The sequence below is a fragment of the Heterocephalus glaber genome, unplaced genomic scaffold (assembly GCF_053883595.1).
Source record: "Heterocephalus glaber isolate CG9 unplaced genomic scaffold, H.glaber_assembly_v1.0 deba00001504, whole genome shotgun sequence".
NCBI lineage: Eukaryota > Metazoa > Chordata > Mammalia > Rodentia > Bathyergidae > Heterocephalus > Heterocephalus glaber.
Window position 1 is genome coordinate 33,497,913 of NW_028258324.1, and position 26,316 is coordinate 33,524,228.

The window sequence follows — 26,316 nt, forward strand, 5'->3', positions numbered from 1 at the left end:
ATAAATGGTGTAGACTCCCTTCCCACCAACACTTTTCTTAGGGATACAGAGCAGGGTAAAGCACCACCAACCCCCTGCTTCCAAGAACTCTGCCCAGCCCCACAATTCTTCCTGAATTCTGTGGGGTCCCTGTTTCTTCATGGAGAAGGCTCCCTCCTATGTGCTGCTCCACACAGCTGCCCTACACAGTGAGGACAGGAGAGAGGAAGAGTTTGTACATAAAAGAACTAAAATTCAATCTAATAATTTCACTAATATTTTCAGAGTACTCATTCTGTCTGGCACCAAGAAATAGGCAGTGGGAGTACTGCAATAAGTAAGAACAAGATCCTGCCTTCAAATTGCTCATGAGCTAGCTGAGAAAATCAAGTAAGAAATCTATCCCTTAATTCATTCAACAGATCTTTAAGAGCCTACTTACTATGTATCAGGAACTGGTGATACTAAAGGACAAAAGAAAACTACTCCAAGAGGCTTATATACCAGGAGATAGATAAAAATAAACACACAAAATTATTTCAGGTTGTGGAAAGAGCTACCAAGTAAATAAACAGGCTGCTGTAATAGACTAGTGGAAAAATGGGAGACTTAAATTGATGTCTGCAAAAGGCCCCTCTGGGATGTTTATTTCAAGGCCTTCCCATTTATTCACATCCATCTCACAACATTTGAAAAGCCCAGGAGTGTATTCCAGGCACCGGGAAGAACAGTACAAAGGCCTTGAGTCAGGAGGGAACTGGGCTTTTCCCAGACACTGCCAGCCTCCAGCCAATGTGGCCAATGTGTTGCAAGCCAAGAAGAAAGGAACGGGGGATGCACTGGTGTGGAGAGCAGGCACCAGATCTCCCAGGACATTACATTTCCAGGGTATGAAATTCTGTGGAGGGCTTTGAGAGATGGGACATGCTTCCACTGAATAACGATAACTTGATCTGCCACGTGGAAAGCAAAAATGAAAGTCAGGACAGCAGGCTAGGACAAGGAGGTGGAGAAAGTAAATCAATCTCACACGTTTGGAAAAGACAAACATGGCTTGGCAGGAAGAGGGAGGAATGTAGGTTTCCTATTATGCTAATTCAGGGTAATCGCCCCATCCCAGGGGAGGTCATGCTGCCAGGGGAAGGCGTAAAAGAGGCAACAGTGAGTCACTTATCTTCCGAAAGCATTTCCTCCCCACCAAAGCTCTGGCTGGTAAAGGAAGAGGCGTTCATGCTCACAGGGAAAGGGAAAGGGAAAAGGGACATTACTCAAGCAGCAAGGCTGCCACCCTGGGGGGCTTTCCCTTTTGGCTCCATCTCCACACACTCAGCACTGGTGGGACTGGCTGCAGAAGAATGGAAAGTGGAGAGTGCCCACCCTTGTAAGGAATTTTCTAGCAGGCTGGGGAGGCAGCTGCTCCAAAGGACAGACTATGCCTGAGGCATGCAAAAGCTGGAGGGGTGGACACAAATCAGATGCTCTATAGGTGGGAAAGAGGACAGAAACCACAGCTGCAGGCAGCCCGGCTGCACAGGTCCACATTGTTCCCACTTCTACCTAAAAGTGAACAGAATTGCCTCTGGATCCCCACCTCCAATGCCAACCTCCAAAGTCTCTGAGGCTCCCCATCACCTACCCAGAGAAATCCAGGCTCTTCAGCAGCCAAGCCCTTCATATCTAAGCCTATTGCCCCTAGTCCTACAACACACACACACACACACACACACACACACACACACACAAACTCCACAGAATCCTCATCTCCAGCCACCAGCAGACACTCAAATCCCCAGATATAGTGATCCATCCTCTGACTCTCAAGTGGCCAATCTTGCCTAGCAAAACCCTACTCTATCCTCACAGTACAGATCCACAGTGACTAAATTCAAGGAGGCCTCCCCTGAGTCCCCACCAGCCCAGGCACCACTAGTCAAACCTCTGCTCACTCCATGACTTCCAGCCAGGTTCCAAAACTGATATGGGGCGGGGTGGGGTGGGGAGTGGGGGGGGTAGTATGGACCTATTAAGTAGCTTAAAATGTAAAATTGTTGCCAATATTTTTAAAAACTGGGCGATTTCAGATAAAACTCTGAAGGTATGGCTCCTCTTCATTTTGTCCTTACTATACATTTTTCAGTTTTACTTAAGCACTTTTTTTTTTTTTGGTACCGGGAATTGAACTTGGGTCCTTGCACTTTGAAGACAGGCGGCGAAACCACTGAACTAAATCTCCAGCCCATTACTTAAGTACTTTTATGGGTTTTAAAAAATCTCTTTTCTACCTTAAATGTATTTTGATGTAATGAATTTTTTCTCTTGACAAGGCTAGACCAGTTTAGACCCAAAGCTTCCACCAAATCTAGTTTCCAAATTTCAGTCTCATTTTTACAATCTCACTTTTAAATAACACATTGGCTGTTTAGACCCACGGAGACTCAGAGCTGGTAGGAAACCAAACTCCTCCTTTAGCTTCAGATAGCAAAACTTTCACCGCAATCAAACGCTGCCCAGGCTGTGTAGCTCCACTATTCAGCCAAATCCTAAGCCTTCTAAGGATAGCACTTGAGTGGAGATAAGGTCACTGTGGCCAGCAGGACTGCAGCAAAGGAAGGGTGAGGCTGAAATCTCAGAATTGGTCATCATAATTGCATTTCACCACAGTCGCCACACAGGGTCAGACTTTTCCAGCAAGAAAGTCAGCCTTTGTGCCTGTCTTTAGAGTGTCATGTGTGTCCTTGGCCCACTTCCTACAATAAATCCTGGCCCTAGAGAAGCCTACTCCTTTCCCAGGGTTCCGGTGAGCATATCTTGCAAGTGGCTCACAAGGCCTCAACTCCAGTCCTCCTGCAACTACTAAGCTCCTAAAGCTGCACTTCGAGCTGCTTAAAATTATTTCTACCTGGATCAACATATACCACTACAAACTTCTTATCCCCAAATGACTGCTCCTTTGGTTTCCAATCTCAACAAACTATACCAATATCCTAGTCAGTCTCAAAACCACACCATTCTCCATGTCTCTAGGCCTTCTTCTCTCCCACTTCACTCTGCTTCCCAAGGCCGTCTCCAGCTTGTATTGCAATGCTTCTAACTCATCCCCTCTTGGCCTCCTCCAACGCATCCTTCAAACTACCTCCAGGTGTCTGAAGGACTCACTTCTGATTCAAAGTCCTGAGAGGTTCCCCACTGCCTGCAGAGTAAAGATCCAACTCCGTAAAATGGCATTCAAGGTTTGCCACACTCTACCTCAACTTCTCTTTCCTCCACTCCTACTATATCCACCCTGCACCACTCCTTGTTAGCACACTTACCTGTGATGCCTGTTAACCCTGGTCATCCTCTACTGGGCTTCCAAACACCAGTTAGAGGGAGTCTTTCCTCTATCTCTATACCAGTGCTGTCTATGAAAGCAACTTCTAGGCACGTGGCCATTGAGGTCATGAAAGGTGGCTAGTCCAAATGTAAATACACTGTGAGTGTACAATGTTCACAGAAATTCGTAGGGGTTAATTAAAAAAACAATATTTTAATTTTCCATATTGATTTCATATTTGAAATACTTTTGATATAATGGAATAAATGCATTAATTTTACTTTTTGCTTTTTAAGAAATTACCTGTAGCTTCTATTTTATTTCTACTGGATACAACTGTTCTGTATTTCTACAAACCTCTCATGCTTTTACTTATTCAGTCAATGAATAAGATCTGTGACCTCAAGAACCTTAGTCTAGTGGAGAGCTTATATTCCAGCTCTGGTTTATGAATAGATGACTTTGCTCAATATTGAGCACATGAAAACAAATGCTAACCACATTCTTCTCTTCCTGTTCTCAGGTTCTCCCAAAGATGACATCACATGTGGTAAATGAGATTGATAACATATTGAGAAACAAGCCCTACAGCAAAAAGGACTATAGATCATAAGGCAATGCATGAGCCACAGAAGCTGCATGGGTAAAATGGCAGTCTGTACCCAGCACAGACTGGTGTTACTAGCCACCCTTTTCAATCACTTAGCAGCCTGCTGCTAAACCTCTAGTGTCCCTGGATTCTCTGGTGTCTGCTGTTGCTACCACTGTGCACCTGAGTTCTAAGCACATCTGAACACTCATAACCAAGAAATCCATTCTATTTTCTTATCTTAGACTGGAGTCCCCTATCCTTGCATTGCTCTGTAGACCTCATGCTTATGCAATGGGAAAGAATATGGGGGAAAAGACATTACTTTCAGGTATTTGTTACCTTAAAGAAGGCTGTACAGATATATTTTTTCAAAAGAACAAAATCCACAGATGCAATATAAATTGCGTAAGAGGCAGAGTAGAATACTGTCATTCAGAAGTCTTGTTTGGGAGAATAAGCAGAAACACTTTTACATTCTCTTATTTCATATTCATATTAGCAAGTTTTATTTCATTGTCATTCAACAAAAATTTCTAAGAAAATCCTTTCATTACCTTTTTAAGTATTTACTGATGCTTGGTCCTATACAATTTATTTGGAGTATCTTTTAGGATTCTAAAAATCTTTCGTCCATTTACATGTAGAGATGAGAAATGAGTACTCCACTCTTCAACTCGAGATATTGTGGATAATTTATGATGGGGAGGGTTACAATGACATGGAAGCTTAAGCTTTGAATAAAATGTGCAATTGAGTTCATTTTTTACATTAAAACTTGCTTTGTACTTTCAATTGCGTGTAAATAGAACTTCTGCAAGCTTAAATATTTGAGCTTTAAAAACACACAAATGCTCAGTTTTGTAAGTAAACCTGTAAAATACCCAGAAAGGCAAATGTTCACTATTTAACTACCACTGGGACTTTTCAATATAATGCTTGGTATATCTGAGGAGTTATTAACCTAAAAATCGTAGGCTTTGTGAAAAACATGTCACTACTCAGAATATGCCATCTAAATTTTCCCAGTGAAAAGCAAAATGTCCAAGAAGCTCCTGACTCTATATTACATGCACCACAATATATGCATGAAAGCTCTTTGCATGTATTAAAGGGGCTTAGCTTTGTTGCACTCAGAATCTGAGGTATATCTAGCCCTTCCCCTATTGGCTAGCTTTTCCTTCATTAACATCCCACTTGAGAAAAACTATGAGAATATACTTTGTGGATATCTGTTAAAAGGAAGAGAACATGTCTTACTTTTTTCAGGGTTAAGAGTGGTTCTTTAATTCTATTTGGACATCTGAGGATGTGCAAGATTCTAATTTAATTATCTGGTCAGCAAGTTCCCCATAGAGAAATCACTTTGAAATTTACATTAAGAAATATATCATCTTAAAATGCTATTTTGTCATTACTTCCAGATAACTATTTCATGGTTAAGTTCTAAATCTTAAAATGTTAAGATACCAACAAATATTTCTGTTTGATCACTACTTTTTGTAGTCTGATAGAGATTTTGGATTTTTTGCCTGTGACTATCAGATTAAGGATGGGAATGGATTTTTTCAGCTGTTCATTGTGTATTCAATCCAGTGAACTACTGTATGTATAAATGAGCTGAGGCGCTATCTTAATGGGAAATGCAATTTTAACTTACTTGCTTAGAGTAATAAAAGCATTTTGTGCAATCTCACAATTTATTTGCTCTTTCATTATGAGGCATAAGCTACATATATACTTACATATGTTACCATAAAATGGGCAACAATCACCTAAATATGTTATATGTTGACAACTAAACTGCACTGAATACTCAACAAAAGTCAGTGATCAAGGCGGAGAATAAAACTATAATCCAAACATTTCTCTCTTACTAATGGAAAATATGATTACCTACTTTTTCTCTGTATTTTAGAACATTTTGCCTTTAGGTTAAGGCTTCTCAACCCTGCTTTTAAAAAAACAAAACAAAACTGCAAATCAAGGCCAAATACAAAACTACTTAGTTTTGGGAAGAGCCAAATTTTTAAAATACAAATTATCTGCTACAGTAAATATAGCAGATAAAATATTTCACAATCATGTCCTTAAGAAAAAAATTATATCCACTCTCATTGTCTTTTCCTCTTAAGAATTTCTTGGCAGAAAACATATTCAAAAGGGTCACCTGGGTGGTGGCCATCCCTATACTGATATCTTAGGCAGGAGAAATTCAAACCAGTAATCTTGTGCCTGGCTTCCGACTTTAAGAACTGACACTTCATTTTCATAAATAAGTTCCAAAAGTCATGAGGCAAATGGCAAAGTTTCAAGGAACCTTAGCCACCTGCAAAGCCACCTACTTCCTTTGATCAGTAAGAAAAACAGACCAGGACAGGTGAAAGAACATGCCTAAAATCACACTGCTTGCTGATGGCAGAACCAGGCTTAGAACTCACATACTTTGTGTCACAGACCAGTGCTTCTGTTAAGAATTTTTTTCTTCTTAGGTTTTAAAGTTTTATGCATTTCTTTATATATGTAAGAATTACTAAGTTTAAAAAGCTGGAGTATGAATCCAAATTCAGGAATCAGAAAAAAAGATGAAGTGAAAACTCAAGAAGGCAAACAGGAATTACCCATCTCCCTGAACATCTAATCCTGCTAGTCAAAAGACCCTCCCAAACTTCCTTTAATTATCCTGTTTGGAGTCTAAAGAGGCAGGACACGACTGCTCACTGTCCAAACAGATGTATCTGTAGACTGGTGTTCTCCATACATGTACATGGGTGTATCATGTCCTTTAGTGTCCCCAGAAACAGCAGTGACTGGCAAGCACATTGGAAAGAAACGGGGTAGGCAGTAAGTCTCAGCAGGTGCACACTGGCAGTGGCCTGGCATCTGCTCTTTACTATAACTGCACTATGCCTAACAGCACCTCACAGATATTTGATCAGTGACTTAAAAAATGCAGTATGCATGTGTGAAACATTAAAACATTTAATGTGAAATAATGTAATAAAAATATGTAATTATTTACTTGGCTCTCATAAAGAAGACTAGGGAAAACACAAATTTTAAAAAGCAAAGTTTAATCACATTTTAGGACTTTTCTTAAAAATTTTGTGTATGCATTCAACCTCCCTATTTCAGTTAACTTCAAATCTTGTTTCAAATTATCCTTTCCAAATCACAATAATGTACCAAATAGGACAACCTGTACATTTCAATCCAAGATTTTTATTAAATTGTAAATCAGAAAATGAAAATACGCAAATGAATGTTTTAACACTAAATTTCTGTGCATCATGACTGAGAAAATAGGAATGCAATCCCTTTGAATCCCAATTACAGCAGAATACCTTTCATTCTACTGGTGTTGGGTATGGGGTCTTTTTAAGATGGAAATTCTGCTGGAGGCTTTCACTATCAAAGTCCAATTCAGCACATCATATCTCTTCATACCAAATGGCTCTTTATGATAGAGAATACTGAGGAAAAGTTTCTGCATTTCCAAGAGCAAAGTACTAGCACAATAATTCTTAATATAAACTGTTCAACTTTGAATATACACTCATATGCACAGAAATGTATCTAGCAGTATAGAAAGAGAATATTATTAGGATTTTTTTTAAAGTGCCATACAAAATATTCAGGACAGAAAACAAATTTTGCTTACTCACTTTTCCACAAACGTTTGGTTTATTAATTCAAGAGAAATTCTACAGAGAATATTGGGCTATTTCACCATCCCACCTCACCCACAGTTTTATACTAAGACTGGTGGTGATTTTTTTCCCACCTACACAAGCATTGCCCTCTAGTGGCAATTTTTTTTTTTTTGGTACTGGGGATCGAACTCAGGTCCTTGTGCTTCCGTTGCAGGTGGCAAAACCACTGAGCTAAATCCCCGGCCCTAGTGGAAAATTTTGATCAGCTATTTAAAATATATTTGGTCCAGCATGGGTTACACTTGAAGATTTGTCAAAGAATCATTTCATCAGGTAAACAAATGTACTGGTACACAAATTCCATGCCACCAGCCAAACTAAAGATATAACAAAAATGAACCTCTTATGTGTTACCCAACTGTACTTTGCAGTCAATCTCTTACCTCCTATTCAGTCCACATTAGCTAACGATAGCACTCAGGTAATAATGCAGCAAAGAAAAGTAAAGAATTGCCAACTTCTAGAAGAACTGATGAAAAGTAAACCACAACTGTAGACAATGACAATCTGGGTCACAATGCAAATGCATTCCAGCCCCGGCTTTTCTTAAAAAGCTCTTGGAGGCAGCCCACCAACACATCCGGTAGCACATAAGTAAATGCTGAATGAATACCTGTTTAAAAAGTTATAAATAAATATCATTTATAAAGTTCACCTTAAATTTACAAGTGAAAAACTAAAGATCAGCAATACATTTCCTTTTGAGGTACAACTTGTAGGAAATTTCAATTCATGGTACAGGCAATAAATGATAGTATCTGTACACACACTAGTTAAAAATGCAAGACTGCTCTCAGCTGGACTCTCTAGGGCTGAAGAGATCAATATTTTGTCTAACTTGTGGACTAAAGAGTCAAACTTAAGTCCTAGTGGAAAAATGGTGACAAACACACCACTGCAAATTCCTTGATGAATTCTTAGAATTCCAGAATTAAGTTCACAAAAATTACTTTGGTCTTTTACATGTCAATATTCAGGAAAGAGGTTTTCTCTCATAACATTCTTCCAGTGGTGTGAAACCATGCTCATGGAAAACAATGATTCCAATGACAACGTATAAAACCAACATGGCAGGGTCAAGCTGACCTCTGTGGCCACCCAGGGCCAGTCATACAGCTGAAGAGTGTGTGCTTTAACCCTGCAGGCCAACTCTCATAGCCCTGTGCACTATTTTTAGGTTACTTACTACCTTGGTGGCCTTTCTTCTTTAAAAAAACAAAGTGGGGGGGGGGGGGTCTTAACTAACAAATTCAGAGCCTTGTAAACATGAGGCTTCTGTTCAATCCCCTGGGAAGAGGATTCATTCTGATATTTACAGTTCAAAAAAAGTTGTAATATTGTGCTTGGAACATAGAGAACCAGTTATTAACTTCTTGCTACTATTATAAATAATAACAGCTCAGCCCACAGGTTACTGTGACCTCTGACAGATCAAGGAAATAAGTTATTTTCTCCACTTGTTATTTCAGCACATTACAAACAAGTCTTCTTGCCTTTTAATAAATGTTCTGGTACTCTATGAATTTCCCTTTCAATTCATTTAATTTCACCAATCTGTCAAAAAGAGCCAATAAACAAATAATGAATTACATTCTGTTACATTTTTTTAAACCTTCAAACTCCAGACATAAAAACATCTTGTGTGTCTCTCACCCTGACCACCCATAATACACAGCAGGGTGCTAAGCCGACATGTCTACTTGGAGCCAGTTGACAGGAGGGCGATGAGTCCTGATGAAGCACTTATGGATAAAATGTAGTTCCTATAAGAATTTAAGGTTAAGGAATATTAGTTTTTCAACCAAATAAAAGAGTCCATCTCTTTGGAATGTACTGTTTCCCCCGCAACACTCAGTATAATCAAAATGATGTGTAGCTGTCTGTAAACATGGTTTACAAGAATTAAAAATATTCCACAGGAATGTGTTCCGATTTTTAAAATAAAACACTTTAAAACAAAGCTAAACCTAAACAGATGATCACTAAGAATACAACCAAATCCCATTTAACCTTCAGAAGAGCTGATCAAGGAACACCTAAGGAAGAGACACTTCTGCCTGCCTTCCCCAGTAGCAAAGGAAAATAAGCCTCCTGTCAATCAGTGCCTTGCCACAACTGGCTTATGAAAAAGTTCATAGCTATTCTCAGACTCAGAACTAGGCCATTTTTTGACAAACCATTGTAGTTTTCCCAGAAGGGGTGTCTGATATTATATACATCACAATCTCCAATTGCTAAGTCTGGCTGCACATTCCTGGATAACACCTTTAAGAAATTACAAATTGTGCTTACTTAACTACACAGGCCATCCACCCAACCTCAAAGTCCCAAAATAACAGCAGATAAAATATGCTTATGCCAGGAGTGATCAAAGAAGGGAAGTTTGCTTTGACTCCTTGGCACTTTTAAGTCACATAATCAAATACACAGTACTAGACTGCTTCATAATACTTGTGATTTATCATAAAGTCACAATTTACAAACTTAAAAAAAATGTTAACTCAAACCCCAAACTATTCTTTTAAAGGTCCAGAAACTTGCCTGAAGTCAGTGCTACTTAATGGACTGATTCCCAGAGCAGTTTTTCTTTCCTTTACGACACCCAGTAAGTCATAACTAATACTACTGTTTCTAGGCAAGTGAAATAGTTAATCAGCCTTCTAAAGGATACACTGTGGGATTGAAGTTCTTCAGTATAAAGAAGGAAGCAACAATGACCAAGACCAGGAACAAAGTGTTGTTATAAAAGATGGAAAATGTTGTAGCTTCATAATCAGCAACTTCATTCTTCTTCCACAAGATTCTAGAGACACAGAAACAAGTCAAACAAGTTATAAATATGACTAAAAACTTTAAACACCACATGGCTCTCATTCATTTTTAAGTTTTTCCTTAAGCGTTCAAGGGTGAGAATCCATTTTCAATAAATTTAGTCAGAATTATCCCCTTTCTTCCACTGAAATGGCTATTTTGCTCTCTTTTCTGATGTTGGTGGGTATGTCACAATTTTGTCAGCCAGGGCTATGGAGAAAGAGACTGCAGCTGAAACAGCCATCTTTTTCCCGCACCTAAAATATGCTCTTGATAGCACTGGACCAATGGAAACAGGCTTCAGTAGCCATACCCTGGCTTGAGGCTCTAGTATATCCTATGGAGTTCCGCATTCAATTTCAACCTGAGAAGACAATCCTCAGGACTAAAACTGTTTGTGGCCTCAAAGAAGTACACTATTAGGCATCTTTCCTTAATTCAAAGATTCAGCTTTATCATAAGAGGACTTTCAAGTTTGTAAAACCCTTTTTACTTTTTATTTTGCTTTACTTGTTCTGATATTTCATCTTATATTTTGCTAGTACTTCATCAATCTTTTGTTTTAGCCCTCCACATAACCAAGAAGTTCCAGGGTGCCTCGGAATGGCTCACTGTGTTACTCTTGGTTAATTAACTCTGTAAAGCAGTTTTTAAAAGGGTAGGTTGTGAACCATTAGTGGGATATGAAATGACCCGAGTGGACCATTAAAAATATGAAATAGGAAAGAATACAAAAATATTAAAGACTGTACCATACACGGTAGGGTAATTATTATTAAGTGAAACATTTTCATGTACATAAATGAGTGTTATTTTGTCAACAGGTAAAATACATTGTTTCACTGTGGGTCCTTATCAAAAAGACTGTAAGGCACAGCTTGCAGATGCTTTGGCTGAGAAAAAGATACCATTCTGTGGTGCCAGATGACCCATCCTCTTACACCCTCACACACCCTAATGGCAATGCACATGGCAGAAGTGTTTCACTCATTAAGTGTCCTAATCCAAGGCCAACAAGCTTGGTTATAAAAGGTGAAAGAGCTAACGGGCCTTATCTTCATCATCAGAAATGTACAATCTGTAACACATACGCCCTGTTTCCTTGGTTCAATAGATACTATGAACCTAAAAAATTTTCAATGTACTCTTAAGTTTGGGAGAAAAGAAAGATGCTACATTAAGTAAAGCTATCAAATATGAAACCCATTCTGATTTCAAAGAAGTTTAAATGTAAACTTAAAAAAAAAATATATATATATATATATATATATATATATATAAAACTTAAAATTGGCCAGGCATGGTGGCACACATAATCCCAGTACTTGGGAGGATGAGGCAGGAAAACTGATACAAGTTCAAGACCAGCACAAGACCAGCCTGGAAAACATAGTAAGACTCTGCCTCAACACACACACACACACACACACACACACACACACACACACACACACACAGAAAATACATTTCACCATCTTTAGACTGATCAAAGAAAGCAATGCATTTATTTTTAACACAAAACCCAATGAAGACAGGGTCCTTAAGTAATCTACTACCATGCCTTTACTCTGATTAAATTACCAAATCTCCAACGGATTTCTCCCTAGCTAGCTCCCTTTCTGTCATGTTCTGAATCAGAATCATCGTCAAAATAGTTTTGATGAAAGAAGGTCCAATCCATTAGGTTACCTTAGCTCCCAATTATTACCACGTGTCCTTCAGTGTATACAAGTCAGGACCTGTCTGACAGCCTTTGGAACTTTTCTGGCCTACCCATATACTCGTTACTTTGATAAAAATTAAACCCCTAAATGTCCTCTTTTCGAAGCTTCACTGACAGAAAAATCTAACTTGGGAGAATACCTGGGAGAATACCTCCCAAGGAGTCACTCTTCCAGGAAATGCTTCCTGCAACAAGAGAAAAGCTGAGACCCAACAGCAACTGTTATGACCAGAAAAGGTTAAGTAACTGGTCATCAATAAGTCAAAAATAAATAACACTCACCCCTGGAGCAAACATTTATGGATCTTCAACTGCCTTCTGCTTATTTCTATCCTTAGATGAATGGATATTTTAAAGTACTTTCAAAGTGGCATGGAGTATATACTTCAAATGATTGTAGATGGAGCTTTGGGATACACAGATCTAGGAAAGAGCTGATGAGGCTTCCCTTAGATCAAATCTCTTAGAAGTAATGTTTCTTCTGAGAAACTTAGCAAATCTTGGTTTTTTTAATAATTTTATTGGTACATTTTAGGTATACAATAAAATGACATTTATCATTGAAAATTTGTACCTCTACATAATCACTCTTCGTTCTTATTTTTTCCCCATTCCCCTACCGTCCCTTCAACCCCTCCATCCCTCCCTATTTACAAAGACTGTTTCCATTTTTTCATTTTCTCACCTTAATTCCATTCCCTTCTTTCCTTTCCCCTACCCCTCCCACTTCCCCTTCACCACTTTTCTTCATATTTCACATTATCTATTATACCTTTTAGTACTTATTTGCATTTTCAGTTTCTCACATTAGAGAAACTATTCGGTATTTACACGTGTGTCCTATTTATTTCACTTAGGAGTACTGCCTCAATGTGCATCCATTTAGCTATGTCTCTAATTTTTTATTTTTTATGGCTGAGTAGTACTCCATTTTATAAAAAACATACCTTTTCTTTATCCAGTCTCCAGCTGATGCGCAGTTGGGCTGTTTCCAAGTTTTAGCTATTACAAACTGTGCTGCTATGAACATGGGTGCACATATATCACTGTGATATGACTCTTTTAATTCTTTGGGGAAGATACCCAGCAGGGGAATAGCTGGGTCAAATGAGACTTCCAGTCTTAGTTCTTTGAGGTATCTCCATACTGATTTCCACAGTGGTTGCACCAGTCTACACTTCTACCAGCAGTGGAGCAGGGTTCCTCTCTCCCCACAGCCCTGCCAGCATTTGTTATTGGTTGATTTCATGATAGCAGCCATTCTTTCTGGGGTGAGGTGGAATCTCAGCGTTGTTTTCATCTGCATCTCTCAAATGACCAGTGATGTTGAACATTTTTTCATATGTTTATTAAACTTAGCAAATCTTAATGAGAGCCTCAGCTCTCAATTTTATTACAATCATCAGTACAGGCCTGGTTAAAACTATCCACTGTGGATTTTGTGAGAGAATTACTAACAGTACAAATTTCTACTGATAACAAGGACAGAAATTTTATAATATTCTCAGCCTGCATTTTATACATACATGAAATACTCACCTTACCCTACTTTGAAATACCTAATCTATCATATGGCAAAGAGGTTTTATTACCAAATCCAATTCTGACCTATCAGAAATGACTATATAAACACTAGACAGATTCTAAGACACGTCCCAGGATTAAGAACAAGTGCCAAATCAAATCAGGCAAGTCTGTGGTGGGCAAGTGCCATCCCAGATAGAATCATCACCCAAAACCCTTAACAACTGTAACAAGCATTTTTAAAGTTGAGTGGCTATGATATGCACCCCAGTTCAAGCAAAACTGTTCTAACCAATACAATTCAACAATAACAAAACTTTAAAGTGTTCTAGATTCTCCTACCTCTATTCCTACACGAAAATACGCAATCAGAAAGCTCTGCAGACAGACCTCATTACAGCTGTTTCCTGCAAAAAAAGGCCCTCATTGTCATGACTTTAATATTGTGCCTTCAGTTGTATAAAGGATCTAAAGGAGATAATCACTTCATTAATGTTTTGGTGTCATTCAACAATGTAGAAGGCATTGTTCATTAAGTTACTCAGTGTTCCTACATAAGGATCCAGTTGATAACATCCTCCCAAGTCTCAGTGCCAGGAAAGTTTCTTTTCAGAAGGACGTGCATGCTGTTTGTCTTCAGACAATGAAACCTGTTATAACTGCAGATGCTTTCCTGGGCACCTGAGAGCTTGGAGCTACATTTAGTGCTCAAACACTAACTCACTCCAGGGTCCTTGCTCAAATACCTTTTCTTTTTTCAAATTGTTTCTGATCTTTATAAGTTATGACTTTAATATTTCAAGTTCCCATAGGAGCAAAGTGTGGTAAAAATTCTGTCCCACAAAGCACCCTGCTGATAGTGAAACTTAAGATACATAAAAAATAAGCAAACTCATGACTACTAAACCATCTGGCAACTCTTAAGCATAAATTTTCTCAGTCATTCAGGGATGTAGGCTACTCAAATGTTAGATTGTTTAATAAACCTTCAACGAGCAACTGGCAGAAAATATTGAGAGGGAGGCTAACTAACATGACACAGAACCAGGCAACAGAAGACGACCCAGTTCTTTCTTTTCCCTAACCAATGCTTCCAGTTTCCATGCAAGAACTGGATGTCCCTTGGGAAGCTCTGGACCAGAAATACCACCACCTAGAATTGCTCACATGTAACATAATGTAAACCCTTCAGACTCTGAGGGATTAGGTGACATGTTCAAGGTCACATAAATATCAACAACAAAGACTACATACAACAAAGCTCTGTCTTCTCCTAAATTCCAGCAGAGCAGTTATAAGTAAAGCACTCAAGTCAGATTTCCTATACTATCATACATCCACTATGTACTAATCTACAGCCCTGGGCAACTTACCAGTTTTCTGTGCCTTGGTTTCTCTAGGTGCAAAATGGAGCTAACAGTAGTATCTACCTCATTCTGTAGAACAAACTAACTGATATGTAGCTCAAAGAAAAGTATCTGGTGCTAATAAAACCTCAGAAAGTCAGCTATTACTATTCTCATTGCTACTGCCACAATTCCAAAATTTACCTTCAATTCCAATAGCCATACTCTAAGCAAAAATCAAAAGCTTATTTTTTTCCAATGTACCCCCTTTTTCGATTACCACTGACACTTTAAATAAGAAGTCAAACCTTTCATCTTTCTCCTTCCGAGACATCTTTCTATTATCAGCTTCAGAAAGTTTTCGAGTCACTTCTTTGGAAACAGCATCCTCCCTCTTCTGTGCAACCCTGGAAGGAAAAGACAAAAAGAGAAAAGTTTCCACATGTTCCAGGGGTGAAGAGCACACTCAAAGAACACTCTGTACTCATATTCTGTATTGGCAACTAAATGATACTTTACATTTCAAGAAAATAAGCTGCACAGAAAGTTCTAAGTTTATTACACTGTACTAGCCAAAAGAGGAGTTCAAGAAACTTCTAAGATGTGGTTCATTAGTTATTAAACTCTCAAGATGTGGTTTATTAGTTGTGCTTTGATTTCTGTTTAAAAGAGACATTTTTCCAAAGTTTGGGTATTTAATATGGATATAAAAGTCAAATGTTATCACCACAATTATGAATCATTATAACTGTATTTCATTTTAACCTATAATTTATTCAACAGTTGCTAAGGCATCAGTAAATGATAACTGATTTCAATTCCAAGTAAATTACAGGAGAGAAAACTTGACTTAATAAACAATTAGAAATAACAGCTGGAATATCTTAAAGTTATGCTTTTAACCCCACTCCAAAGGATAATTTCATGTTAAGAAACAATACCACATGGTCAGAAACGGACCATACCACTTCTAGTTAAATTAACCCCTGGTTTGAGGGTTCCACCAAAAGTTAATTAGGAGTCAGCCAGAAAAGACTGGAAATGTTAATCAAGAACTCAGATCAGGGACCAGGGATTTAGCTTGGTGGTGCTGCCACCTGCCTCACAAGCGTAAGGTCCTGAGTTCGATCCCCAGTGGCAAAAAAAAAAACAAACTCACATCAGAATCTTCAGTGCCAAGTTATATGTAGAAAAAACTGAATGTATATTCATCAAAAAACAATAGATGAATTTTATCAGATGGGGCTCTTAGTGAAAGAATAAAATTTAAATTACGATGAAATACAAAAAGCCACTCATCATCACAGCATCTAAATTCAACATAGTATATTTTTCATAACCTAATAACTAGTTAGCCATAAATATAGAAAAAGGAGTAACTGACCATAAGCAAAATTTAACAAATTACCTACCAGTCCCACTACAAAAACAATCAGCACACCTGCAATCTCAACACTCAGGAGGCTGAGGCAGGACTGCTGTGAGTTCAAGGCCAGACTGGGTTGTGTAGTGAGTTTAAGGGCAGCCTGAACTGCACAGCAAGAGCCCATCTCAGAAGGAAAAAAAAAGAAAACCCAAAACAATCAAGATATTATCCCAGTAAGATATGGGAGATGGATGTAGAAACTTGTGCACTTTGCAATTAATCTCTCATTACTATACTGCATATGGTTTTGGTCACGATACTGAGGAAAACTGGAGAAATCAGAGTGAGTTCCATGAAAGAAAACTGAAGATCATTCAAGAGAGTAAATTTCAACCCTGATTCAAACACAAGCACTTCTGGGTTACAATTTAAGCATAAATTGTGACTGATTTACCTATAACCGCATCTCTAGCTCTCTCACTCAAGAACTGAGTTAGAGCTGATACTTTTCTAAAGAAAGCTGTCAGCTCCAATGAACGCTTTCTCTAAAAAGATTCAAAGTTACTTAGAAAAAACTGCCCAAGAAAAATAGGCAAAAGGAAGTAAGCTCTAAAAACCTAAAGGAAGGGCCAGGGATTTAGCTCAGTGGTTCTTCTGCCTGCCTTGCAAGCATAAGGTCCCGAGTTCGACTCCTAAAAAATAAAAATAAAAAATCTAAAGGAAAATGCAGCGAAGGGGACAGACAGCTATCATTTAAAGAGATACTTTAGGGCCTAACAAGGCACTTTTACTCCGAAGATCCAACTTCACTTGACTAATTTTTTCACTTGAATAATTTTATTATGTAAAAACTGTCTTGGGCCTGGGATTTAGCTCAGTGGTTCCACCACCTGCCTCGCAAGCGCAAGGACCCGAGTTTGATCCCCGGTACCAAAAAAAAAACAAAACTAAATTTTCAGACACTTCTTTCATTCCTAAAAAGCCAGGCTCTGACGGCAGAGATTCCTCTTCAGCAGACCAGGCACTGAATGTTTCTTGACGATAACATCAGACTGCTTTGTTTTTTCCTCTAAAAGACCTACTGAAGAGACAGGCATGGTTTTACGGCAAAATTCTCTTAGCTGAACACCAAAAATACAACTGTCAGAGCCAGGGATTTACATCAGTGGTTGCACCGCCTGCCTTGCAAGCGCAAGAGCCTGAGTTCGATCCCTGGTACCAAAAAAAAAAAAAAAAAAAAACAACTGTCAGGGTGCTAGGACACAAACTATCTTCAAGAGTTAGCTATCATTATGCATCTTTAAAACAAATGATCAACTGTTCATGCGATAAATCTTCCTAAAAGATTAACCAGATAACTAAGTAATTTCTCTTCTAGGTCTACAATTCTATATTCACATACCAGATGCAGGACAACCACACTAGGTTTACCACAACTAAAAATGGTCCTATCCTTTAGGGATGTGAGAAAATAAACCTCACTTAGTGCTTAATGCTTTATAACAAGATGGAGGTCACTCCACTGGCCTAGCATTCAGCCAAATGAGATAATCAATTTATAATCCAACTGTTTTTGTATTTTTTTTTTACATTGGTATGTCAGAAATTTTCAAGAATTGATAGTAATAATATAATAATAATATTTAACTTTTTACATAGGCAAGATATATGCCCAATACCACACACTTCAAAGTAGCAGAGGTGGCACTGGACTGCCGGCTGACTCTGAAGCCATTTCCCTCTACTACCATTAGCTACTAGGACTCAGCAGCTCACTGGGTCTTTTCCCAGGCTGGCCTCAAACTCAGTGATCCTCCTGCCTCAGCCTCCCAGAGGGCTGGGATTACAGGCATGTACCACCACTCCCAGCTCTCGCTGGGTCTTTGGATCATAACCATTTTATAAATCTGTAGTTTGTTGGGGGGTTTTTTGGTATAGGGGATTGAACTCAGGACCTTGTGCTTGCAAGGCAGGCGCCGGAACCACTGAGCCAAATTCCGGGCCCAATCTGTATTTTTAATCACTTTTTAAAAATTAATTTTATTGGTACAATTTAAATATACATAACAATCATATACATCAAAGGAGGTTTGTACCTGTACATAATATATCTTGACTCCTCTTTCTCCTAATCCCATCCCCTACCTTCAAACCCTTCTCCCCACTTATTTACAAAAGCTCTGTTTTCATCCCCTCCTTTCCCTTTCCTTTTTTTTTTTAAGTGAAATAAATTGGACACATATGTTTAAATATCACATTGTCTCTCTGGTATGAGAAACTGAAAGGGTAAATAAGAACAAAAATGTATAAAAGATAATATGAAATAGGAAGAAACTGTAGGAGTTTTGATGTCAGAATTAAGACTTTAAATTAGAACTATGACTTAAAATTCACTCTAAGATTCCATTATCAGAGAGTCACTGAAATTTTACTGAACTAAATGTACCATTATCTGTTACACAAGACATACGGGTATGGTGGCGTACAGCACTCAGGAGGCTGAGGCAGGAGGACTGCTGAGAGTTCGAGGCCACCCTGGGCTACATAGTGAGGCCCTGCCAAAAAAAAAAACAAACACAAGAACAGCAGCAACAAAAAGACATAAAGCAAAAGACACAGCAGTTGCCCTCAAGAAATATAAGGTAGAAATGAGAAGGTAAAAAGAAAACAGCTTCGATTTCAAAGAGGTGAATTAAAAATGGCATGCAGAAGAAGTTAAAATGTTAAGCACCAAATGGTCCGAGTTCCAAGAGGATTATAAAGGATAGGTCAGGCAAGAGCCCACTTCTGAGGGTTTCCCTATCCGCAGATGGCCATGCCTCACAGGAATACTGTCCAGATCAGCAGAGGCTGAGACAGGTTGAATCCAGGAATGGCAGCTGTCAAAAGGGCTGCCAAGTACAAAGATGACAAAGATGACCTGATTACTCTGCTGGTCTATCAGAACTGTAGCCATGAAACTGGAGCTCCTATGTCTCCAGAATGACGGCAAGGAAGCTGCTGAGGCCACTTTCAACTGCTAAGGCCATTTATGGTCATTTCTACAAAAAAATCTCTGTTAACTGACATCATTCCAACAAAGTACTATTCCTCTTCACCCAAAGAGACTAATGCCAGACATAACAAAGCAAAGAAATGATAAAAGTCAGGAAACATTTCTCTGGAAGTTTCCTAGGTCTCAAAATAACAGACATACAAGAATAGAAATGAAGAGATAATCCTAAATGGCACAAGACACATTCAAAGGGTGACACAAAGGCTGAGTCAAAAGAACTAAGTCCCCCGCCTGGGATTTAGCTCAATGGCGCCGTGCCTGGCTGGCAAGCGCAAGGTCCTGAGTTCAATTCCCGATACCAAAAAAAAACTAAGTTCCAATTCTGAAAGATGAGGCTAAATTCATAGGAAGGAGGCAGATGCCCCACATTACAGGAGTCTGGAATAATCTGGCCTGAATACATTAGAAAAGGAAGGCTGTGATGAGTTAAGACAGTGACAGTATAAAAAAATGATATCAAATTAGAAGGAATATAAAAAAAATTAAAATTTAAAAACTTAAGGAATATATACTCCAAATGCGATAAAACAAGGATAATGCCTGGATGATAGAAAAATTGCAGAATAACATTTATATAGTACACAGCAGGGTGGGTCCTCAACTTTTTTGAGATCAGTTGGAGGGAGACTGCTACAGCAATCCAAGCAAAAAAATGTTCTAACTACAGAGAATACTATGGAAATGAAAATATAATTTATACATAAAGCATTCCAATACTTAAAATCTCAGCAAAATTCCAATTGCCTTTACAAATTACTTCCAAAGAAATACAAAACCTAAAAAGCCCCAGAGACAGAAAAGTCCTGCTGTCCCAAAAGTATGCACAAAAATAACTTCAGAGGGCACCTTTTCAAATTAAACATTAATTCACACCTGCTTCCCATGAGGACCATAGCACTCAGATATATTAAATTCTCATCTTTCCTCAATCTAGACTCTTAATGTTCTCCTTTCACTCTCAAAATCTATTTCCCATTTTTATCATATCATTCATTTTTACTGTGTCAGATGGATCACTGTTTTTCCTTCAATTAGTTAACAGTTCTTAGCACGAATGTGCCTTCCCCAAAAATATATATGCATATGTATTTCATATTCATGCTTACTGAAATTAACACACCTACAAAATGACCTTTAAGACATCCTATTTAAAAAAATGCAATATGTTGTACATACTTTCACTTGAAAAATATACTTACTTGTGCTTGAGAACAAATTTTACATTCTTGTATGCAAAGGCTACCAAGTAAGTGCTTACTAGGGTCATCACACTATACAGAACAGCAGACTGAATAAGATCCATGTGCCATATTCTCCAATATAACCCTGAATTAAGATAAAAGGAACAAAACATTACTACTTCATTCCAAAGGCCTGCTGAATCAATTATAGTTAAGCTTGGTGGTAAAACACAGTTAGGGTTAGGGAATCCAGTACAGTATCTGAATCTCTTCAGAAGTGAGACATCCAGTAATAACAGTGACAGTCACAGTTTAGAACTTTCCTAGTTCAGAACAATTTTTAAAACATTGCCTTCCTAGCCTTAGTACAGATGAGATTTCTACTTCTAAAGTAAGAACAAACTCTGCCTCGACATAATCACAAGACTTCGAATTTCATTCATCGGGGTACTAGTATGCTAGATCCAGGCTATTCTAAAATGCCACGTGTAGTCCCAAACCATCAGTTTGCTTGCTGACGTGGCTGTTATCTGAAATCAAAGCAGTGCTTTGCCAGGCCAGTGAACCATGGGGGCCCACACCACATAACTGCACGCTGGGTTTTATAAGGCCTAAAAAGAAAATACATTTGGATTTGATTACAAACAACAGTGAAACGAAGTGCAAGAGCCAGAAAATTCAAATTCAGGAACCCTGAGCACTGAAACTGATCTTGGCCTAGTTTCCAGTGTCTCATCCAAGTGAGAATTAGAACTGCTCTCAGTAGGATTATTTATGTCTAAACAAGGTAGATCCCTGACCCCTGGCATTTTCATTTGGCAAATTAGGAAAATGATGCTAAGCAGTGGGAAGTGGTTCACCTACGGATACACTCCTAATTCAGTATGAGGATGATCTGGTAGGTTTCTCACTTAATCCATTAGCTTTTCCAAAATAAACAACGCTGTAGGTGTAAGAACTCCTAATGTCAAATTGACAGCTGTGTGGAAAGGTCAGCAGGCAATAAGCTTGAGTACCGGCTACGCACGTTCTCAGCCCGGTTGTCGGTTTAATACAGATTCCGGGCCGCCATCGCAGAACGAGGGAAGCAATCCCCACCTGGGGCCCGGGAACACAAGTACTTTTAAAAAGCGCCACAAGAGCCTCGCCGGCGACGCCGCCCAGCCAGCCTCAGCCAGGAAGTCCGAGGCACACAGAGGCCGCATGCTTCCCCCCAGATCGCCGCGAGTCGGGGAGTGCGCGGGCCTCAGTCTGCGCAACCTGCCACGTCCTCGCCCGCCCGCAGCCTCCCGGGCCCGCCTCGTTCCCCGCACTCACAGATGGGGATGGCAGACACGATAAATGCGTTCCCGAAGAAAAGCGCGGAGGACTTGGCCGACAGATTGCGGCTAAAATCCTGCAGGAGCAGGTCCTCCTCCGACTGCTGCTTGGAGCCGCCTTTGGGAGCCATGGCGGAGCAGGAGCCGAAGGCCGGGAAGAGCAGCCGGACTCAGAGTCGCCGGAGGCCCCTGGCCCCGCCCCCGCGGCCGCCGTATCCGTTCACCACCCGTCAGCGCTGCGTGTAGAGGTGGGACTTGGCGCTGCACAGAGCAGGGTTTCCCAGGATTGGCCAGTCTGCTGCGGCTCCCCAGGCTTCCCCGTGTGATTGGGCGAGGGGGCAAGACTTCCGGATTCCTGGCCTTTCACGTGACTCGGAGTTGTAGTTTTAGTGGGTACTTTTATTTTTAATTAACAAAACTTTATTGTCGTTCCACTTCAAACCTCTTGACAGACTCCTGGGTTCCCAGTCTTTAGAATTCAAAAATAAAAATCTTTTTGAACCCCCCTTGTCATATATTCATTAATTTAGCAAGTACAGTACAGTATGTGGCTAGTATCTTCTGTGAGTTCTCAGCACTGGGGGCAATAGCGGAGGACATAGAGAATCCTATAGCTAACACGTGTAAAATCTGTCGTCCTTTACCACATGCAGTATTTTATTACATACCTTCAAGAATACTAGGACATGCACATCATTACCCCCACAACAGATGAAGAAGTTGAGGGTGGGAGATTGGAGGTACTACTCTTTAGGATGTAGACTCTTCATGGAAACAACCGGCTACCCTTGTACAAAAAAAAGAAGAATATGTCGTCATTGCTTGTAAAGACCTCAACAAGGTCATGAGTTCCTCATGAGGAAGAAATGATCTCAAAATGAAGATGATATTTAACTGTACCTAATACATTCACAGATTACTACTATTGTGTTGCTTTCAACTAAATCTTTAGATTAGGATGTCTTCCAAAACGTGCACTCTGAGGAAAGAATACATTGGCGAGGCAGGACTCTTTCTCTGAAGCCAGAATGATTGAATTTACCTAGCACAACTAGATGCCATTCTTAACATCAAAATTATCGCTTTTTCTTCAAAAAAGGATATTCAACATCACTCTCAGCAAATGCTTTTCTTTATATTACTGAGGACACCCCAGCGTATCAGGCAAAATTTCCTCAATCTCCAGCTTTGTAGATATTTTTTCTTCCAGCTTTGTAGATATCTTTTCCTCTCTGCTTATCCAAATTGCAACTGACCTGCATAGGCTCTATCCTAATTGGGCTGTCTTCAATTTGTCAATCTATTCTCTACACAAGTACCAGAATGAGTTTTCTGAAATACAAATCCATTACCTACAACAAATACTCCCAAATGCCAGAAGTTTTCACCAATTCACCACAAAATTAGAAAGGAAAAGACCGTCTGGTATATTTTTCGTAAAACTAAATGCATTGATTTGAGAATATCTGGGTTTTATGTCCTTTTTGGATGTTAAAATGCTCTTTCTTTAATACGTGGTGGTAATTGAAAAAGAAACGTTTTTCTCTTTATACATTCTCCTCTCTCAGTTTTTCCTACTTAGTAAATCACATCCTTTTTTTACTCACTTTCTCTGTTTAAAATCCTAGGTTTCAATACAATTTTTTTCCCCTTCTCCATCTATAACCAATTTATAAACAGAAACTTTTGGATCTGCCTCCATAACAAGATTTCCTTCTGGCTATTTATAAATCAAAGATGTAAAAAGATGGCCTAAGGGCTGGGGATTTAGCTCAGTGGTTCCAGCACCTGCCTCAAAAGCACAAGGTCCTGAGTTCGATCCCCGGTACCAAATTAAAACAAAAAAAAAAGATGGCCTAAGATAAAAATTGGAAAACTGTAAGATCAAAAAGGACAAAATCATCAGTATATTTCTTAAAAAGAAGAAGAAAATTGGAAACAATAATAATAAGGTTAAGAAGAATTATGCCTGAGAAATATTTTAACAATTAAAATAGGAAAGATAAAGTTTGAAGTGGTAATTAAATAAAATGTTAAAATTTAAGTGATCAAAAAAAATTAGCTGAAAAAAAACTGTGAAACTAAAGAGACTAACTATAAATAGATGATAATATAAAATAGTAGAAATTTTCACAGAAGTAAAATAAACTATGTTAATCAATGGCGCTTATGACAAAGAAGGTTTTGGAGGGCCGGGCATTTAGCTCAGTGGTTGCGGTGCCTGCCTCACAAGCACAAGGTCCAGAGTTTGATCACCAGTACCAAAAAAAAAAAAAAGGTTAGCACACTTCAGATACTGAAGCAATGTTTTCTGGCCCCAAAATTACCTAATTGTTTCTGAAGACCAGCAACATCTATGAACCTGGTTTTCATAGGCATGGGGCACTAGACAAACAGGGTATACATTGTGCTGAAGAACAGGCGAAGAGGCAGCCAATAAATTCAATTCAAATAAAGATTTACGATAAACTGTTCTCATTTCAATATAACTCAACTATATGAAGGAATCAGGTGGATTTGATTCTATACCAGCCCAATTTAATCTGTAGATTTCAGATTTATCATTTCTGCTTTATCACTTTACACTTACCAGATTGGGTAAAATTTTTAAGCAATCATATTAATTGCTGTCAGGGGTATATAGACAGGAATTTTCTCTCATCCATTCCTGATGGCTTTGTGGAAGAAAGTCCGGCAAGTTAGCAATCTATATCCTTTTCTGCAGCAGACACTGTAAATTGCCCAACCAATAAAGAAAGCCACTGCTAGCTTTTCACTGGGCCTTTAAAAAGAATAACAAATGGATCATCTAAAGGAGTTGAAAAAAAAGAGAAAAAAAAGGTTCCCCTCTTTTAAAGCCCATTTGAAAATGTAAATCTCATTATGGAAATAATTTTGAAAGAAGACATAGAAGACTTACATAAGTCTCTAGGTTTAACATTTCAATTCTCACCTGCAAGATGACTGACTCAGTCAAACTACATTTTTCAGGCACATAATGATTCAACAAATAATGATTGAGAAGGTACTACGTGAAAGATACTATGCTAGACCTTGTAAGTAACCAAATAACAATCATTATTATGATTGCAATAACCAGTGTTTACTGAGTCAAGCTCTGGGCTTGGTCCTTCACATGTATGGCCTGATTTAATCCTTACAACAACCCTATGAAATGTGTTGTTATTATTATTATTATTCCTATTTATCAGATGAAGAAACTGAGACAGATGAGTAGAGTAACTCACTTAAGATTCCAAGGCTAGTAGGTAAGTGGTGGAGTCACTTTACAAACCCAGGCAATATGATTCCAGGATATATGATGTTAGTTACAAGTGAATTCCAGTCTTTTCTATGCTGGTGGGATCTCTGATTCCAAGGATCTGCCCCCAAAAACCCAATTTTGAGCCACCAACAGCTCTTCCTTCCTTCCTTCCTTCTTTCCTTCTTTCCTTCTTTCCTTCCTTCCTTCTTCCCTTCCTTCCTTCTTCCTTTCCTTCCTTCCTTCCTTTCTTCCTTTCTTCCTTCCTTTCTCTCTTTCTTTCTTTCTCTTTTTTTTTTCTGTCATATTTTGAGACAAGGTTTTACTCTGTAGCCCAGTCTTAGCTCACAACCCCCTGCCTCCCCTGGGATGACAGTCATAAACCACCATGCCTAGCCAGGGCACTTTCTTGTGTACCAGTTGCCATGCACACTGCAGCTCTGGCCAATGCATCCTTGGACAGGTAGGATCCTGTGCCCAACCAATAGACCAACTGTAGTCAGCACGGCTGCTCTTTCCTTAGTGGATTCTCTGTCTCCAGGAGTTTGACTATAAAACCCAGAAAGAAATAGTTAATACAGTGTACACAACAGGAAGGCAAACTGAGAAGAGGTGCAAAGCAAAAGCCACAACTCCCTAGCAGCCATAAATTAAAATGGGAGAAATTAGAGAGATTCTCCAAAAACCTCAGGGCTTCCTCATTTCTCTCTGTGTAGGCCTAAAGATGATCCCCATTTTCTGCAGTAAACCCAAACACATCAAAACTGAAAACAAGACATACTTGAAATACATTAAAATACATAATATAATCAGGTTCTACATAGAAATAAATGTGTATAAATAACTATGTTTGACATAATTTATCATTTTATATATTCCTCCTCTCCCAAAGCATTGAAGGCAAAGAAGAAAAAAAAAAAAAAAAACCTAAAGATCAGATAACTAATTTTAGTGAGGAAATTGTGGCATCACTGGGCACTTGGGAGGCTGAGATAGGAGAATTGGTCCCAGTTCGAGGCCAGCCTGATTTACATAGGGAGTTCAAGGCCACCCTGAACTACAGAGCGAGACCTTGTCTCAAAGAGAGAGAGAGAGAGAGAGTCAGTATAACTAAAAAAGCTCAATTTTCCAAAAT

The 26,316-nt window shown here is 38.9% G+C and overlaps 2 protein-coding genes across 5 annotated transcripts in view; one reads left to right on the forward strand and one right to left on the reverse strand.

Annotated features, from left to right (window-relative positions):
- Nucleotides 1-8,835, forward strand: part of Kcnab1 (potassium voltage-gated channel subfamily A regulatory beta subunit 1) — a 444,167-nt gene extending 435,332 nt beyond the window's left edge. For all 4 annotated transcript variants that reach the window (XM_004834500.4, XM_004834501.4, XM_087186405.1 and 1 more), the window contains exon 14: nucleotides 3,816-8,835. In XM_004834500.4, coding sequence (XP_004834557.1) covers nucleotides 3,816-3,905 — 90 coding nt within the window. In that variant the 3' untranslated portion in view covers nucleotides 3,906-8,835. The remainder of the gene's footprint in view (nucleotides 1-3,815) is intronic.
- Ssr3 (signal sequence receptor subunit 3) lies at nucleotides 6,939-22,128 on the reverse strand. The gene is made up of 5 exons (XM_004834503.4): nucleotides 21,918-22,128; nucleotides 20,619-20,745; nucleotides 15,307-15,405; nucleotides 10,266-10,397; nucleotides 6,939-9,357 (listed from the first exon to the last, which is right to left on the reverse strand). Exons 1-5 carry the CDS (start codon nucleotides 22,048-22,050, stop codon nucleotides 9,291-9,293), a joined length of 558 nt encoding a protein of 185 aa, XP_004834560.1. The 5' UTR covers nucleotides 22,051-22,128; the 3' UTR covers nucleotides 6,939-9,290.
- Between the last annotated feature and the right edge of the window lie 4,188 nt (nucleotides 22,129-26,316).